We start from the raw sequence: 19,729 nt of genomic DNA on the forward strand, positions 1-19,729 counted from the left end.
TGATATCAGTTTTAATGCCACTTTCTTTAACTGATCCACACAAATGAATAATCTGAAAGCAAAGTACAATGACACCTGACTTTCATGAAACCATCTTCTTTTACATTCTTCAATTCTAACTGCTGACTTGAAAAGTAAATATAGGTTACATAATGCACTGCATGTCTCCCAATTACACCATACAGTAATGCTTAGAGAGCTTTTCTTCTGGCACATTATCATATGCCTTTTCCAAATCTACAAAACTCAAATAAAGATCCTTGTTGTATTTATTTTCATAATTCCATGACAATTGTCTTAAATTAAAACCAAACCAATCTTCCTTAAGTCTGATTTCCACAGTTTTCAAAGCTGCTTAAGTATGCTTGTACAATTATACCAGGAATACTAAGTAAGGAAATCCCTCTATCAAAAGGGAAATATCACTGAATGTGAGAATACTGTTATATTTCCCTTTTAACAGCTGGGTACTATAAGTCTTACTGAACTCATCTAGAATTCAGATTTCTGAATTATCCAATAGTCATTATAAAACTTTTATGCCTCTATATTTGAGCATTTTGCTGGCCTGGGCTGAATGAACAAAGCTTCTACTCTTCAACCAATAAATCATGATTCAAATCACACATGGATATTTGTGAATGTCTTTAGGTAGTTGATGAATGTAATCACCTTCCTGATTAGAGACTTGTAGTGGCTTATTAAAGTTATCTGTTTGGTCTAGAGCCCAAACAGAAAACTTTCTAGATTATCTAACCTTTAGCAAACTTACAAACATCTGATATTAGTATGATGGGTTTATAACCTTTCATAAGTGGATTCACATAAGAATCTCAAGACATAAATTAAAAAGTCATCTTAATAAATTAATTAACAGTTCTTATATAACTTGATTGTTTTCTCACATTCTCATAAAGCATAGAATTCAGTGGCTGAATAAGGTTCTAAGTGAAAGTGATGACTAATGCTAGTAATAGTGACTATTCTTACTGCTTGAAGTCTACACAATGAATGTTTAAACTTCAAACAGCTACCAATCAATGTAGTTCATTCTTTCATAGTTTAAAAGTTGTAATGAAGCATGAGTGTGATTAATTTAGAATTAGCACTTTGATAAGGTTCTACAGCTTACCTTATTTCCTGCTTTCTGGAGGAACTCAAATGCACCCGGATCCTTGAAAACTGCAATGAATACAAGTACATTAATAAAATGTCTGCCATAATAATTTGCAAATTTTAAGTCAATACTGGTGTGCATGTCTTGTAGATTTGTAAAATAGCAAGAGATTTACAGGAGACTATGATAGTAGAGTAATAGATGTTTTTAGGTTAAATTGTCGAACAATTAATTCAAGTTATTCTTGTAACTCTGTCTTTCAGAGGTATTTACATAGTAATATTGATATTTTGATTTAAAAACAACCATTTAGATAGATAACTCTCTTCTATCTGTATATCATTTGTATGATCAACAGACATTAATTTTCTTTGTGTTTATGTATTGATGTCAATAGATAATTGTATTGCAAATGTGATTATCTAACTTGGAAAGGTTAAAGGTTAGATACAAAGAAAGAGTGACCTTGTAATTATAACTGTAAGAAAGAGTCACATTAATGCGATTCTTTCTTTATATTTAACACATCATAAAATACAGATTTTAAGGAATGTTTTAGCATAGTGTTATATTAGAAAAATATCGAGCTGGTAATTCATAAAGATTTTGTTAATCCCTGTTTTATCCATTTTTTAATGTTAAACCCATCCATTGGACAGGCAAAAAATGGGAAGAAAGAAGAAGAATGTTAACAATGGATTTGAAGTCCTGTAGATGTATTTTTCAAAAAATGCAAAAGGAGGACAGTTACAAAAGACAGCAACAGAAATAAATGAAGAAAATTTTGTTTTGTGAGTTTGGAGTTAAACTGAGAAGGGGGGTGTTGAAAGGCTGCTAGATGCATGTCAACAAATTTAGAATAGCACAAGAAAATTATTGCTACCAATTCTGATGAACAAGGTCTATTTGCAGAAAATGGCAAACAACGGATGCAGAACAACTGCGTGAAAAAGGCAATTACTCAGAGATGGGTCATAATTCAACCAAACTGCTCTCTTCCATTAGTGCACCTAACAGAAGAGTGACCAGACTTGAGCACAGTAATCCATATGTGGGTGCATCAATGCCTTATAAAGAGGAATTACAACTTCCTTATCTCTACTTGTTAATGTCTTCTTCACTATCCAAGTAATCTTATGGGCTACCTTAGCAATATGTCAGCTAAACGTTAACTCTGTCTACCACCATCCCTTAAATCTCTAGCTTCATCTATTTCCTGGAGTACAGTGCCATCAACGTGATACACAGCTTGTAATCTATTTATCCCAAAATGCATAACTTTACATTTCTCGACATCAAACTGACACCCATTAACTTTTTCCCATATAATTGACAGCCTATTTAAATTGACCTGCAAGCTCTCCACACCACATTGATTAACTATTATTCTTCCTAATTTTGCACCATCAGCAAACAGCTGAATATTTCCTTTCAGGTTATTTCTTATATCATTTATATACAAATTAAACAGCAATGATCCCAACACTGAACCTTGTGGTACACCACTAGTCACCTGTTGCTGCCTTGATTCTGCCCCTCCATATACCACTTTGATATCTGTCCAGCAATCATCCTCTTATCCACTTAACCAGTGTCATATCCATCCCCATTTGTTCTAATTTGTGTAACAGTGTTCCATGTGGTATTCTGTCAAATGCCTTTGCAAAATCCAGCAAAATGGTGTAGCCATTTCCTTTATCCAACTCAGCTGTTACTCTATTTCAAAATTTTCCATGTAAAAATTGGCAAGAGTGGGTGAGAGGAGAGTGTGTGTGTGGGGGGGGTCCCACCCCCTTTAAACAATATGGCATTATTAAAACTCTAACCAATAGAGCTCACAATCTTTGTTACAGTTGAACCTCCCTTTCAACTGAACTCAACCACATACACAACACCTTCCATTCCAATGGCTACAGTGATTACAGAAGTAAAAAAATAATCAGTTCCTCCCCCCATCTCTTCAGAAGGATTTCAGAAATGCCATCACCATACCCTACATATGTGGCATATCGGAAAAAATAGCCAGGTCCTTAAAAAAGTACAACCTCCACAGTAAATTTGCTATCCTTATCCAATTCTTCCAAAGACCAGCTTCCTCCTCTCTCAGTGACTGGAGTATATAAAGTACCCTGTTCCTGCAAGCTGGCTTACTTCGGACAGACAGGTAGATCAGCAGCCATCCATTTAGAAGAACACAAATCATACATCTGCAATCATAACTATGGTCAATCTGGCCTTGCAACCATGTTTTGGATACAAACCACAGGATCTCCTGGAAAAAAACCACCAAGCTCCACCATAGTAAATTCAAAAAAGAAAGACTATTTTTAGATTCTGCTGCAGCACTCAGAAATCCACCAAATTTAAATAAACACAGTCAGATAAAACTTCCCAAAATTTGGGAAAAATTAATTATCAGAGATCCAACTTTGCATCCTAGGCCACCTACAAATGCCCATAGAGTGCACACCACCTAGATAGGACTATAGAGTCACCCGCATGTTTCACTTAGTATTGTGTTGTATTTGAGTGTGTGTTACAAGAATTATTTGCAATCCCTGTGGATGTCTCAGTGACAGACGAAATATTGGAAGCATTAAAATTAGTTTTTAATTCTTGGCTAGTGCTGTAAATATTCCATTAAACCTCCAACATGATGTCCTCATAGCACTTAAGCCTCAACACACAAATAATAAATAGTATCTTCAATTTTAATATGATTCCCCCATTGATAATATTTCTTATATATGGCTCCTGCCCACAAAAGGATGTGAATTGTTTTTCAGTATTTTTATTGATTGCTTACATGGTTCAGATACCAAACATGGAACTTTCTCTTGCAGAGGTTCAATGTCTATCTTGCAAGATTTAATTGATCTACTTCTGTTTACCAAATGTTTAGCATTATATCTTTCCCAGTCAAAAATAGTATTCATTCCAAATAAGAAAGATGCATCTGTATCCTCACAGACTGCCATCCAATTATAATTGCTCCTGTTCTCTTACGTCTCTTTCATAAAGTGTTAGCTAAACATCTGTAGTCATACATCCAACATGATTTTGGGAAGAGAGTCTTCATTCCTGCAAATGGTGTGGTTGTGTGAGAATATCTTCATTCTTCATTTCTCTCTTCTCTCTGAATCCTGATGCCAACTTCAACCTCTCTTTATGGCATCCCTGAACCTCCAAAAGGCCTTTTATAGCATCTCCCTTCAAGCTCTGTCTATTGCAGGATGTCCAGAAGCTTTCCTCACCTATATCAGAGATTTACTCTTCAAATTTCCTTACCATCACCCTTCTTTCAAATTCATTTCAAATTTCAGAATTTTGCTAAGGCTTTTGACAGAATACAGGATGATAGACTGTTGCATAAATATCAATGTGACAAAGGTGAGCATGCTTTCTCTTGTCCCCTCAGGTAGAGAGAAAAAATTGAAGGTCAGGAACTTTGAATTTTTGCTGCATGGCATATCATTGCATTCTATCTCTGACCTGGAGGAGTAGAGATACCTTGGTATTCTCTTCCCATCCACTCTACAATGTTTTCTTTCATCTGTATAGGTGTATGAGGACAAGATATTAGAGCTGTTGCACAAATTGAGTAAGAATTCAACAATAGGGAATTCTTAATCCACAGGATTCCATTGCACAGGGGTGGTGCAAAGACCGATGTATCCAACTACCGATTAATAGTATCTCGGGAGTGGTGGTGAAGATTTTGGAAAAATTGGTTAGCGCTTGCATTCAGAAATGGATTGACAGTGAATCTCTACTTTGCAATGAACAACATAGGTTTACTAAGGGAAGGTCACATTTTAGCAACTTGCTCACATACTATAACAATGTTACCAATGAACTAGACAAGGAGAATAGATACACCATGATACTTTTGAATTTTGCTAAGGCTTTTGACAGAATACAGCATGATAGACTGTTGCATAAATTGGAAAAAATGGGTTTGGGTTATAGAATATTAGCATGGATAAGAGGAAGGCTTACTGACCGATATCAAAAAGTGGTATATGGGAGATGTGAGTCTACAAGATTTAAAGTAACAAGTGGTGTACCACAAGGATCAGTGCTTGGTCCACTGTTATTCACTCTGTACATTAATGATATTGGGAAGGATTTGACAAGTGACATACAGCTATTTGCTGATGATGCAAAGACAGGTAGGATAATCAGAAATGCTGCTGATATTCAGTACTTCAGAATGATTTGAATAGGTTAGAATTATGGGCATGGGAAAATGGGTGTCAGTTCAATGTCAGTAAACGTAAATTCATTCACTTCGGTGTGATTAGATATCCAATGTCGTAATATATTGGTGGGATTATGCTAGAAGAAACTGATGAGGCTAGGGATCTTGGAGTGTTAGTCGTAGGAAGTTGAAGTTCAGGGGGCCATGTGGCAAAGATTGCAAATACAACTAAAAAGATAATTGCAATGCTGAAATGAACGTTCACATGTAAAGATAAGGATGTCATTTTGCCTCTTTACAAAGGGTCATGCAGGATTTCAATTGATGGAATTTTTCAATTCATGGAGGGTGGAGAAAGGACAAGAGGGCATCCTTGGAAGCTGAGAATGAAGGCAGCTAAGAAGGGGCGAGGGCTAGATTTTTCTCTCAGAGGGTGGTGCATGATTGGAATGGATTACCATTGGATGTTGTGAGTGAAAGCAGTGTGAATGAATTCAATAATAAGTATGATAGCTGATGCATGTAGTATGTGGCCTCCCTCGATGAGTCTCTGACTGCCTGGAGGTCTGTCTTAATAATAATAATCTCTCCATAAAGCTCCACTTAAACTTCAACAGAAGCTCTTCATTCTGAATAACTTCCTTCTACCTAGGACTATCATAGGTTAGTCGTAGGTAAAGTCTCTCTCTCTCTCAGTAATGTCCTGGATGGATGTAGTGGTACACTCAACAGTCTGTTTGTGGTTATATCTTCCTCATGACGTGCCACTAGCGTTGTTCAATGCCACTGTAAATCAGGTTTCCTGACTGTGATGATTTGTGCCGAGATTAATATCTATCCACTTTAGAAATAGGTTTTGCAGCCTCTAGAACTTCAAGTATTAAGAATGATCATAGATGCACTTCTAGATGGATGTTTGATGGAAAGACACCAATTATGACTGCCTTGGCTGAACAAAGGAGATGAGCTTTAATATTGCACTGTTCAGTAGATGAAGCTGTATTACTAGCATCTATACATGTTCTCTCTTGGCATCAATGGATCAAGAATGGAACTCGCTTCCTGCTTGGTTTTGAATACATAGATTTAATTAGGATGAGAATCAATGCTCTGCCAAATTGAGTTCATACAACTCAGGGAAGAAGTGATGACAAGAACTGTAGAGTAGGTTGTCAGAGTATAGAACCTTTGGCTCATGTTGCTCAATGTTGTTATCACACACATGAAGTATGTGTGTCAGAAGACACAATACATTAATGAGGGTTATAGAGAATAAGTTGGATGACAGCAGTAGAACCCCACTATAGGACTAATATTGGATTGAGGAAGCCTTAAGGAGAGGAGATGAGTTAGTTGTTATTGATGCACGTTGGGGTGACCACTCAATACTCTCCATCATGAGAAAGCTGCCAACTATGTTGAAAACCAAGACTTGGTATGGCTACTTCAGGAAGAACACTACATCATACCAAAATTTACCTCTGCAAAAAAGTGCAAAAGTTAAAAAATAAAATTTCCAATAAACAGGATGGTGAGACCACCACCCTGTTTATTGGAAATTTTATGAAATGAAATTCATCTCCCACCTAAAAAAAAACATCACTGTCCACAGCAGGTTTTGAACCTGCACCCTGGTTGGAGAGCAGATACACTAACCACTTGGCCAAACCAGGCCAGCCAATCTGTTCATTCACTTAATTTTTCTTAGAATGCTCCAATCTTTGATCAACTATTTCTACCCCAACACTCAGATCCATACATGAAACTGAGCTTTATCTTGCATGTAGTTACTTTAGTGTTATAACTAATTTCTCTCTTATTCCATATAAAATTTATTCATTTGATATCCTACCATGCCACCTTTGCTAATTATGTTGTTCATTTTCACATTTAATTTGCCATCTCCACTAATAATGGTGACCATGAACTTGTTCTATGGGTTTCTCATAAAACAATATGCAATCGTTGTTTTCAATATCCTTGCCCATCACCATAGCTTGTCTGATCAATGTTGTTATCGCACACATGAAGTATGTGTGTCAGAAGACACAATACATTAATGAGGGTTATAGAGAATAGGTTGCATGACAGCAGTAGAACCCCACTATAGGACTAATATTGGATGATTTTCATATCCTATTTATTACAGTAGTTATTTAGCTATAGAATCCAGCAGACCTGTACAAGATTTATTTAAAATTATAACTATATAAAGTAAAGAGCTGAGTTAAATGTCTCTAATTGTGACATCAGTAGAGTGACCAAATAACTTATCATCTAAACTTGGACATTTTTTGAGAATGAAGGGAAGCTAAAATAATTAAAATTATATAATATTTTGAAATATTCATTTATTGACCAACACATTAAACTTATAAGCGCTTTCATAGTGCAATTGGAAGAACAATGGTACGTTGTGCCCTTTGACTGGAAAAGGCTTAAGTTTGATTCTTGTGACGAGAGGAATCTTTATGTTTTTTTTTTTCAATTGAAGGTGAGTTAACTGATCTAACATGCAGGTTGCAATGTTTTTTTCTCCCGGAAATTCGGGCTTTTCATCTCACATACAGACAAATCGGCCTTGAGAACACAAATACTAGTGGTAGGCAGTAGATGGTGTTGGTGTAGGAAATGATGGTAGTGGTGGTTCACTGTAGTTGGTGGATTAAAGATACTTTGGACTCCTCCTTGGAGATGTCTCGTAATAATAGTAAAATAGCTATTAAACTATATTCAAAAATAAAATTCTTTCTATAGGATATAAAAACAATATGACTGCATACATTAAAGTCAAACAAAAAACTTCATTACACTGATTACCTAAGCATTAAAAAATAACATAAGCAGAACTGTTTTTAGTAAAAATGTTCATATACTTTTATCAGTTTACTAGTAGTATCTCTAAAACTGTATAACTAGTATTTTTCTCAAGAATATATTTTTTTTTATATATTATGTTTTAATGTTTGCATAAAATTGTCAGCACTCTCCTTCAAAGTTACATTTCATGGTTAATAAATTTGAAATTGTTGACACTTTCACAACTGACTCTCCTCTGTAGACTAATATTTTTAATTGAGAAAATACTCTCTGCCAAGGAACTGGTAAGTTCAGAGAAAATTCTACTAAATGGGGAGTATTTTAATTCAAATTTTTATTGTACTGAAATGTGTAAATATTTCACCTGAAATATTTTTTTATTTTTTATCATTCTTTTGAAGGTTTTAACATGCTGCAAAATCATGGCCTTCTCAATTTCATTCCATTCTAGTACAAAGCATAAATTTATCCAATTAAAAACAGAAGTTTTATTAAAAAAATTCTTCCAAACAATCCAAGTTATTCCAAAGCACAATTACAGAATTCCAAAATTTAATCTTGTAGACTGAGCTCTCATCATTTAATTTGTTCAGATCTACCCTTGCTTTTGTAGGAATAAATTCTGCTCATTTTGCCCATTCACAGTTATTCCCATGTCTTCTGGAATACTCTAACTAGTTTTTAAAGACACATGTTAAAACAAATATGGTTAAAGCAAACATCCCTGCATGATACTTCTCTCAACAGGTATTTCAGAAGTTCCAAATGCTCCAAATTTTATTATGGCCATAGTATTTTTATAGTACAGGAGGATGATATTTAGTATTTTTTCCTCTTATTTTTTGTTAAAAATTTCAATATTTATTTCCTAATATATTGGGTCAAATGCTTCCTTAATGTCTATAAAGCATATGTCAATATTTCTGCTTTTTTCTAACATCAATTCAGCTAATTGTAACAGTATAGATTACATAGATTGTAGATTGTCAATTAGCACCAGCATAAGATGAATATATTTCGCCCACTATGACTAGCTAGCTAGCTAGTTCATCATCATACGTATCAAGGATTTAGGCTAGTATGGCCTGTTCTGGGCCTTAGAAGTCATCGTTGAATCGTTTAAGAGGACGTCCTGGTTTTCTTTTTCCTAATGGCTTGTACTTTAAGGCTTGTTTTGGTAATCTTTCTGTTTTCATTCTTTGAACGTGTTCCATCCATCTATGTTTATATTTTTTAATTTTTTCAATTACTGGTTCTTGGTTTAATTCTTTCATAATATTTTCGTTTCTTTTGTGATCAAATAGGGTATACTTTGCAGTTTTTCTCATAAACTTCATTTCTGCTGTTATTAATCTTCGTTTGTCTTTTTGTTTTATTGTCCAGATTTCGCTTCCATACATTAAGACCAGTAGGGCTAATGTATTGTATACTTTTAGCCTGGTTTGTTTTTGAACTAGGTTTGGTTTAAATATAGAGTTAATTACTCCTGTTATTTTTAAATATTTTGCAATTTTTATGTTTATATCTTTTTCATTTTCATAAGTGATCATACATCCTAGGTAGTTAAATGAATTCACCTGTTCTAAGATCTTGTTATCTAATACTATTTTAGTTCTTGCTGGATCTTGTCCTTTAAAGGCCATAGTTTTTGATTTTTCCGTTGATATTATCATACCATAAACTTTGGATATCTCATTTAGATTTAAAATAGCGCTTTCTGTAAGTTATCTTCAGAATTTAAATATTAAATTTAGTAAACTAGTTAAATATTAAATTTAGGATGTTCAACGAAAATTTTTGATATATTTCTATTTTAATTTAAAATAGGGCATTTTAAACCACAGTTATGGAAAAATACTTTATTTTACACACGCACACAATATTATGTGTCAATATACATAATATATTGTCAGAACTTTTCAGACCACTCATGTATAGTGGGTGGTCTGAAAAGTTCTCAGCCTAACATCGAAAAAACGAATTTATAATTTCAAAATATTATTTTTTCAACATAATCGCCCTTAAGACTAGTACGTTTATTCCAGTGATGCTCCAGCACCATTATCCCGTCCCTGTAATGGTTCTCAGTAAAATCTGCAAAATACCCCTCTGCAGCTGCAATCACCTCTTGATTCAAAGAAAAACACTGACAGTGAGGAAGAGTTTTAGTTTTGGGAAGAGACAGAAGCCAGAGGGAGCCAAAGAGAGTGGATGTTCCAATAATTCATAGTGCACATCTCTTAATTTTCCCCTTTATCCAAAACACCTTTGTGGACAGGTGCACTGTCCTGATGGAAGATAATTTTTTTCTTCTTCAAACGAAGTCTTTTTCTCACGAATTTTTTCGTCTAGTCTGGTTAAAAGATCAGAATAATATTTCCCAGTTATTGTTTTACCCTTTTCAAGATAATTAATATACAAAATGCCTTTAGCATTCCAAAACACCGATGCCAAGACCTTGTATTCTTTGGCACTGAACAACTGGCGTCTGTCAACTCTTTCGACCGCTGTTTGGATTCTGGTGAATCCAAGTCTCATCCATAGTAATAAATTGATGCACAAAATCAGTTTTATTCTTGTTAAAATGTTCCAAGCACTGTGTAGAGATTTTCATGCGAGTGCGTTTTTTTTTTTTTTTTTTTTTATCTCCACAGCACCCATCTTGTGCAAAGCTTTTTTATTTGCAATTCACCATGCAAAAAAATGTATCCTACACACTCTTTTGAAATGCCTATAGTCTCAGCAATTTCATGCACTTTGACTCCGGTTATCCAATACCACATCATGCACTGATCAATGATTTCTAGTGTTGTAACACTTTTTGAACGTCCTTCACGATGTGAAGAACGTCCAAAAGTGGATCATCTTCAATGCTGGTATGGCCGCATTTAAATTCTGCAGCCCATTTCTTAATTGTCGAAAACGAAGGAAAGAGTGCCCATAAAGTTTTATGAACTTTGAATGAATTTCTTTTGCCGTTAAACCTTCTTTTACAAAGAATTTTATAACGGCACGATACTCAATTTTATCCATTTCTAGGGATACAGATAACACTTTGGCTTCCAACAGCTGTATAAAAAAAATACTATTTGATAGAATGACTTGCAATTTTACATTGATGCTTATGACAGATATACCAACTTAGAAAAAAAAATCTTGCCAAAAGTTTTGCCATTTATGGTTAAGGCCATGAACTTTTCAGATATATCCACATACCACCCACATATATCTCATTATAAACTGAAAAATAATTCATGAAACAAGAGAAATCAATCGTTACCTTCTAGAGCTGACTTAAATTCCTCTTCAACAAATATCTCAGGATTGATTAATCTTTGATTTATTTCATCATTTTGTACAGTCTCCTTGACCTTGGTAGAAGTAGTAGTAATAACAATACAAATGATTTTTACACTTTTTTTTTAAAAAAACTTTAAATCATGATTTAGCAAAATTTCAGTTCTGAAATGCACAAAAAAATTTCAACTTTGTTCATTTTATTTTGAAGTACAAAATGAACTGTATTTCTATTGAATAATTTCAATGACAACAATACTAACAATTAGTGAAATTATCATAAAAACTGTGTCATGTTATCTGTCATGTCATGTCTCACTCTTTCAAAATACACAAATATCATTCAAGAAAAAATGAAAGAGTTTGAGAACAGGAACCAAACCTTGCAGATTCAGTGGCAAATCCTGAAGAAAACATTGATTCAGTCAGAGGCATGTTCTAAAACACTTAGGGAATTGAACAATGTAGATTAGAATATAAATTAAATTAAACTTTAATAAATATTTCCGATATTTCGGCAATGTCACGTTGCCATTTTCAAAAGGAACTTACAAAAAGGTACGTGCACGCAGGCACTACAACACAGTAACTAAGAATGAAGATATGAAGCTATCATTCTCCTAGAAGTCCTGATGGTGCCCTCTAGCAGGCTAAGTAGGTGTTCTTGGCCGTTGGGCTGAAGGTCTGCTGATGTATGCCTCCCAAATTTGGGGCAGTCGCATACAACCAAATTTGTTGAGGTTAGGAGAGTTTCAATGCCATCCACTATGGGACGTAATGGCACATTTTCTTTATGTATTTTTGGGAGTCCGTAAATACAGGGGGGGGGGGGGGTTAGAGTTAAACGGCTTTAATCTGTTGGTAACTTCTACAGGCCAAGAAGTGACTTTTTTAAGGAGCCTGTGAAGTTTTCTGATTTGGGAGTTGGTGGGATTGTAATTGATAGGGAGGTAAGTAGCCCGATCTAATAGAAGAGCATTAAGCTTACCTTTGTAGTCTTTTTCATTAAGTACTACAGTTGCATTTCCCTTATCCGCTTTGGTGATAACTAATTCTTTATTATTCCTCATTTCCTGTAGAGCTTTTTTCGCATGGCCACAACTTCGCCATTACACCCAGAAAAATACCTAGTGAGGATATTATGATCCAGATCGAAAGAGGAATCTGCCACCTTCCACATCAAATCGCCAACAGTGTGAGACTGGATGTAGCCTGTGTCCTTTCCAAAGCAAGACCGCCAAAAACTACCAACATATCCAACAAGGAATTTAAAACTCTACAGGAAATGAGGAATAATAAAGAATTAGTTATCACCAAAGCGGATAAGGGAAATGCAACTGTAGTACTTAATGAAAAAGACAACAAAGGTAAGCTTAATGCTCTTCTATTAGATCGGGCTACTTACCTCCCTATCAATTACAATCCCACCAACTCCCAAATCAGAAAACTTCACAGGCTCCTTAAGAAAGTCACTTCTTGGCCTGTAGAAGTTACCAACAGATTAAAGCCGTTTAACTCTAAACCCCCCCGTATTTACAGACTCCCAAAAATACATAAAGAAAATGTGCCATTACGTCCCATAGTGGATGGCATTGATTCCCCCACATACAAATTAGCTAAACATTTGGCCAAAGAGCTCACACACTATACTGGCAACACACCATCACACATAAAAAACTCAGCCCACTTCAAAGCCAGCATAGAAAACCTTGCACTCCACCATACTGACATAATGGTCAGCTTTGACGTCTCCTCCTTATTCACAAATATCCCACTCAAAGAAACTTTAGAGCTAATCCAAGCTAAATTTTCTCCCGATATCTCAGCCCTATTTCAGTTCACAATGAACTCAGGCTATTTCGTTTGACAGGGAAAATTCTACAAACAAATAGAGGGGACAGCCATGGGTTCTCCAGTCTCCCCACCCTTGGCCAATTTCTTTATGGAGACTTTTGAAGAAAAAGCCTTAGCCTCTGCCCCACAAAAACCAACCATATGGCTTCGCTACATTGATGATGTGTTTGTTATTTGGCCACATGGCTCTGAAACACTCCTCTCTTTCCTTACACATTTAAACAACCAACACTCCAGAATCAAGTTCACCCTGGAAAAAGAGGAAAACAACAGCCTCCCTTTCCTAGACACACTAGTCACCCGCCAGCCTGATGGAACCTTGATTTTCTCAGTTTATAGAAAACCCACCCATACAGGCAGATACAGTGAGATTGTTGGTGAGATTCACCAACAATCTCACCCCCCCCTCACAACAATATGGAGAGGTAAAAACGCTATACAACAGGGCTAAATTAATCTGTTCTAACAACATAACAACATGGCCCTAAACACTGAATTAAATCACATCCTCAACACTTTCTCAGCCAATAGCTACCCCCCCCCCAAAAAAAATTAAAACCTACAAACCACAGCCCCCCCCCCCTTCCACAACAAATATTACTCTAAATCCATCACCATTCCCTACATCCGAGGCAACTCGGAAAAAATTACCAAAATTTTAAAAAAACATGACCTCACCTCCTGTTACAGGCCTTACAAAAAATTGGCATCCCTTATCTGCTCCACCAAAGACCAACCACTTCCCCTAGACCTACCTGGTGTATACCAGGTCCCTTGCAGTTGTAAACTGTCGTACTTTGGCCAAACAGGCAGGACAGCGAATATCAGAATCTCTGAACATAAGGACTACATCCGGTTTCACAAGTACAGCCATTTTGGTCTTGCAGACCATGCTCTGGATACACGCCACAGAATACAGTGGAAGAAAGCTACAGTAATACATACACCGTAGCAAATATAAATTCGAAAGACTATTTATGGAATCAGCCTCTGCCCTAAGAAACTCTCCTAACCTCAACATATTTGGTTGTATGCGACTGCCCCAAATTTGGGAGGCATACATCAGCAGACCTTCAGCCCAACGGCCAAGAACACCTACTTAGCCTGCTAGTGGGCACCATCAAAACTTCTAGGAGAATGATAGCTTCATATCTTCATTCTTAGTTACTGTGTTGTAGTGCCTGCGTGCACGTACCTTTTGAAAATGGCAATGTGACATTGCTGAAATATCGAAAATATTTATTAAAGTTTAATTTAATTTATATTCTAATCTACGTTGTTCAATTCCCTAAGTGATTTAGAAATGCATAACCAATGTATAAGCCTGTCTACGAGAGAGGTATATGGTGAGGTTGTGTGCATGGATAGAAAAATCAGAACTCAATGATGGACACAGGAAGTTAGAGGCAGTGAAAGAAAAGAAAAAAAGCATATCAAAAGTTCCTGGCTAAGTCAGCTTGTGCTCAGAGAATACAGGGACCAATGTAAGAAAGCTAAACAAAAGTAATGGAAAGACTTTGGCATGTACACAGAAAATAAATATCAAGGTGGCAAGATATTCTGGAGGTTGATGAAAAAGCTCAGAAATAGAGGAAATAGTGCTGTAAAAGACATTACAGATGATAAAGGTGACATGAAAATTGGAGATATCCTTGATGTATGGAGTAATTACTTTGAAAAATTGCTAAATAAAACAATCAGTGACAGCACAGTGTTTTAAAACAATCAACAGGCATGTAATCAGGAATACATATCCATACTCGAAGTAGAAAAAACCATCAAAAGCTGTGGAAAGACAGTTGGAGTAGATGATATTCGACCAGAAATGCTCAAGCATGGAAGTGTAAAAGTCTTACAGTGGCTGCACTGCATAGTTCAGTAGGCCTGGACAGAGGGAAGAATTACAGATGGAGTACAGCTCTTATAGTACCCATATATAAAAGGAAAATAAAATTGAATGTAAGAATTACGAGATATTTATCTACTGAGTGTTCCAGGTAAGATTTGCAAGTATCCTTGAGAGATGGTTGAGAAAGATTATGGAAGGAAATCTTGGTGAAGAACAAGCTGGATACAGGCCAAATAGAGGCAGTCGGGATCAGATTTTCACTTTACGACAAATATTTGAGAAATCATGGGATATAAGAAATATCTGTATTTAAGTTTCATAGATCTGACAAGGTGCCAGGAAAAGCTATTCCAAACACTACAGTTATATGGTGTCAGTGGGGCAATATATCAAGCAATACTTAGTCTTTATTTAAGTTGTAAGTCAGCAGTTAGAATTGAAAGAAGTACAGGAAGATGGTTTAATGTTAAATCTGGTGTCAGACAAGAATGTTCATTATTCCCTCTGTTATTCATTATCTATATGGATCACATTATGAAGGAAAGTGGTAATAAACCTGATATCAAAATTGGAGATGTTAATGTCAGCTCTTCGCTTTATGCAGACGATGTTATACTTCTAAATAAATCTGCTACAAGTTGACAAGATTCCCAAACTAAATTGAATAACTGTCATAATAGATATAGTATGAAGGTCAGCAATAACAAGACAAAGACAATGAAAATATCAACTGCATTGTGAATGGAGAATCTAGAGAACAAGTAAAACATTTTTTTAGTGAAGGTGGTAAATTAAATATGGAAATAGTCCACAGAATCAACAAAGTTGGCATGGTTGGAAGTCAATTGAAAATTTATATGGAATAAGAGAGAAATTAGTCAAAACACTAAATTAGATGTATACAAGGCAGTGTTCAAGCCAATTTTAACTTATGGATCTGAGAGCTGGGTTAGAAATAGAACACTTCACCAAAGAATAGAGACTGCAGATGCGAGAGTCCTGAGAAAGATTAGAGGCATGAATGACAATATCATATTAAAAATGAGGATATTAGAAAAGAACTTGACATTGTTAGCATCCAGGAATGTGTTAGCAGAGCTAATCTCAGTGGTATGGTCACTTAAACAGAATGGGAGAGGAAAGATTAGCAAAACAAGTGTTCTCTGCCGGGTAGGCAGGAAAAAGACCCAGAGGAAGACCAAATATAGGTGGATTGATAAGCTAAAAAGTGCCTTAGAAGATAAAAATATAAGATCTGATAATGTTAGCGTCTTGACAAGTAACAGATTGATTTGTAGGAAAATTGTAGATAGGAAGTTAGTGGTGATTTAAGTTTTTCATGTAGTACTATCATATCCCATACACCCCTTGAGGGTACATGTCAGGAATTTGATGATCATAAAAATAAAAGCATTAAGAAAAGTTTATGGGTTATGCATTATTTGACTATTGTAACTTGCCTATGCACTGCATTATCGTCACATAATGTGATAAATCCAAAAAGACTTAAATCTTAGGACCTTTCAAGTATAGGACTGGAGGACTGATTACATACACGCAGTGCTTTCCTGTGACAGTATGCAATATGGTGTAACGGAATCTTTATTAACAGTGACACGTGACATACAGATGAATGTCGTTTTTATTTTCAATTTTTCCTAGCAGAGAATGCATACTGGCACCTACTGTTTGACAAAAAAAAAAAAAGTGCTGTGTATATATATGAGAGTATGTGTTTAAAAAAAATAATTTTATGCAAAAAAGAATAATGTTCTATAATCATCATTTAACAGCTTAAAGTATTATCCATATTGACACTGCAAAACAGTTCAGGAATTCAGTGAAAGGGAGTATGTTTTTGTGTATTTAGGCATTGTATGACTTGCTAAGCAAGTCATACAATGCCTAAATACACAAAACATTCACTATAGACCTCATAGGCAGTTTGTTCCAATGATTCTCACACACACACACACACATCCTATGAAAAGCACTGGTCTTTATATGCTTTTCTGACCACATTCTTACTCAGCTACCAGGGATGACCTGCAAGTTATCCCTACCTGCTGTGCTTTACATTATTAGCTTTTCTGAAAGAGAATAAGAAAAAGTTAAATCAATTATTAATAGCAATCCATCGCTTATTTTATTTATTTTAGAATAAGATGACAAAAGCTGTGAGGCATATAGTGAGCCAATATATTGTTACTGGTTATAACATAATTTTGCTCATAAATTGCATGTATTCTTTGAGTCAGTCTGTTTTGAAGGATGAAAAATCCAAATTTCAGAGAAAAAAAGCTCTATCAACCTCTGTATAAGATCAAAATCACATTGAAAAGCCCTCATATTTTTAGTGTCCTAGATGAGATTTGAACCCAAGTCTTTCCAACCAAAGGGCAACGTTGTTAATGATTGAGCTATGAAAGTTCAAACCACCACTAATAATGAATTTAAGAAAAGAAAATACAACAGCGGGGTGCTTAAGGGTCAAAGCTGTATAACTGAGAGGAGACCTCCACATAGCCTTTAAAGGAATGCGGAGAACCGACCAGGGCTTCTGACCTAATGTCCAATCCTCACCTTCTCGTGGTGCACCCTGTTGGGTATCTACTTGGATACTGAACGGACGAGGATGGGCTGGCAATTTGGGATTTAGCCGACCAAATTGTATTCTTATTGGTTAAACCAAAATATAGAATGATGGTACAACATGACAAAATTTCATGCCGGCTGGGGCGTCGCCCGGTTAAACAAGGCCCCCGTTGTTTTCGCCAGGGAACCAGGGCGAACAGCGAAAAGTCAGCTACTGGAACAAATCTGAAAATAAACCCCAACTCAACATCACCAGAGTTAAAGATCGGTACTATCAACGTAAGAAGCCTGAATGGCAAAGAAATGGAGCTAGCTGAGGAATTAGATAAGTACCAGATCGACATAATAGGGGTGACTGAAACAAAAAAGACCAAAACTGGTGAGCTCTTTCTGAGCAATAAATACAAAATGTTATATTCAGGCAATGACAATCAAGGAAAAGAAGGAGTAGCCATAGTATTCAACACAAAATACGAGGCTAATCTTCTTGAATGGCAGGCAGTCTCAAGTAGAGTAATGTGGGCAAATATGAGAATGGGGAACTGGACAATGAGACTTATTTGTGCCTATGGTCCCACAGAAGGTTCTACTAAGGTAGAAGTGGAGGAATTTTTTGAGGCTTTAGAAAAAGCAACTGACACAATGAAAAATGAAAAGTTGGTCCTTGTTGGGGATCTAAATAGCAGAGTAGGAAATGATTGTCAGACATACAAAAATATTTTGGGAAAATTTGGAGAAAAGAGCAAAGCTAATAATAATGGCAAATATCTGTTGGATTTCTGCTCAGGACATGGACTGGTCATTACTAACACCATGTTCCAACATAAAAATGTGCACAAATTCACATGGAGAGAAGAGGCTAGGAATAAGAAAAGTCTCATTGACTATGTTATTGTTGATAGTGATGTTTTCTTCCTGGTGCAGGACACCAGAGTGTACAGAGGATTTGAAATTGGAAGTGATCACTATTTAGTCTTGAGCAGGATAAAATTGAATTTCATATTGAAAAGAATAACATGTAAGAAAGTTTTAAAGCGAATAAAAGTTGAGCAGCTCTCAGATGTGAACTGTAGACTAAAATACACAAAGATTATTGAAGAAAAAATGAAAGAGTTTGAGAACAGGAACCAAACCTTGGAGATTCAGTGGCAAACTCTGAAGAAAACATTGATTGATTCTGCCAGAGAGGCATGTGGTGAGGTTGTTTGTAAGGATAAAAAAATCAGAACTCCCTGGTGGACACAGGAAGTTAAAGAGGCAGTGAAGGAAAAGAAGAAAGCATACCAAAAGTTCCTGGCAAATAAGTCAGCTTTTGCTCTTAGAGAATATAGAGACAAATGCAAGAATGCTAAACACTGTGTAAAACTAGCTAAACAAAAGTCATGGGAGGACTTTGGCAAGAATATAGAAAATAAATATCAAGAAGGTGGCAAAATATTCTGGAGGTTGTTGAAGAAACTTAAGAATGGAGGAAAGAGTGCTGTAAAAGGAATTAGAGATGATAAAGGTGACATGAAAACGGGAGAAAAAGATATCCTTGAAGTATGGAGTAATTACTTTGAAAAACTGCTAAATGAAACAAGCAGTGATGACAGCACAGTGGTAAAAAACACTGACCAGGCATGCAGTCAGGAATACATATCCATACTTGAAGTAGAAAAAGCCATCAAAGGCTTGAAATGTGGAAAGGCAGCAGGAGTAGATGATATTCGACCAGAAATGCTGAAGTATGGTGGTATAAGAGTATTACAGTGGCTGCACTGCATAGTTCAGAAAGCCTGGACAGAGGGACGAATTCCCGATGATTGGAGTAGAGCTCTCATAGTACCCATATATAAAAAGGGAAATAAAACTGAATGTGAGAATTACAGAGGTATTTCTCTACTGAGTGTTCCTGGCAAGATCTATGCAAGTATACTTGAGAAACGGTTGAGAAGAATTGTGGAAGAAAAGCTTGGTGAAGAACAAGCTGGATTCAGGCCAAATAGAGGCTGTC

The 19,729-nt window shown here is 35.9% G+C and overlaps 1 protein-coding gene across 3 annotated transcripts in view; it reads right to left on the reverse strand.

Annotated features, from left to right (window-relative positions):
• LOC150107563 (uncharacterized) overlaps positions 1-19,729 on the reverse strand; it is a 215,624-nt gene that overhangs the window by 112,400 nt on the left and 83,495 nt on the right. For all 3 annotated transcript variants that reach the window (XM_090391956.1, XM_090391955.1, XM_090391957.1), the window contains 2 exons: positions 11,419-11,509; positions 1,133-1,182 (listed from right to left, as the gene is read on the reverse strand). In XM_090391956.1, coding sequence (XP_090248082.1) covers positions 1,133-1,182; positions 11,419-11,509 — 141 coding nt within the window. The remainder of the gene's footprint in view (positions 1-1,132; positions 1,183-11,418; positions 11,510-19,729) is intronic.

The sequence above is a fragment of the Typopeltis vanoorti genome, chromosome 4, assembly GCF_054136105.1.
Source record: "Typopeltis vanoorti isolate ZY-2024b chromosome 4, IOZ_Tvanoo_1.0, whole genome shotgun sequence".
Classification (NCBI taxonomy): Eukaryota; Metazoa; Arthropoda; class Arachnida; order Uropygi; family Thelyphonidae; genus Typopeltis; species Typopeltis vanoorti.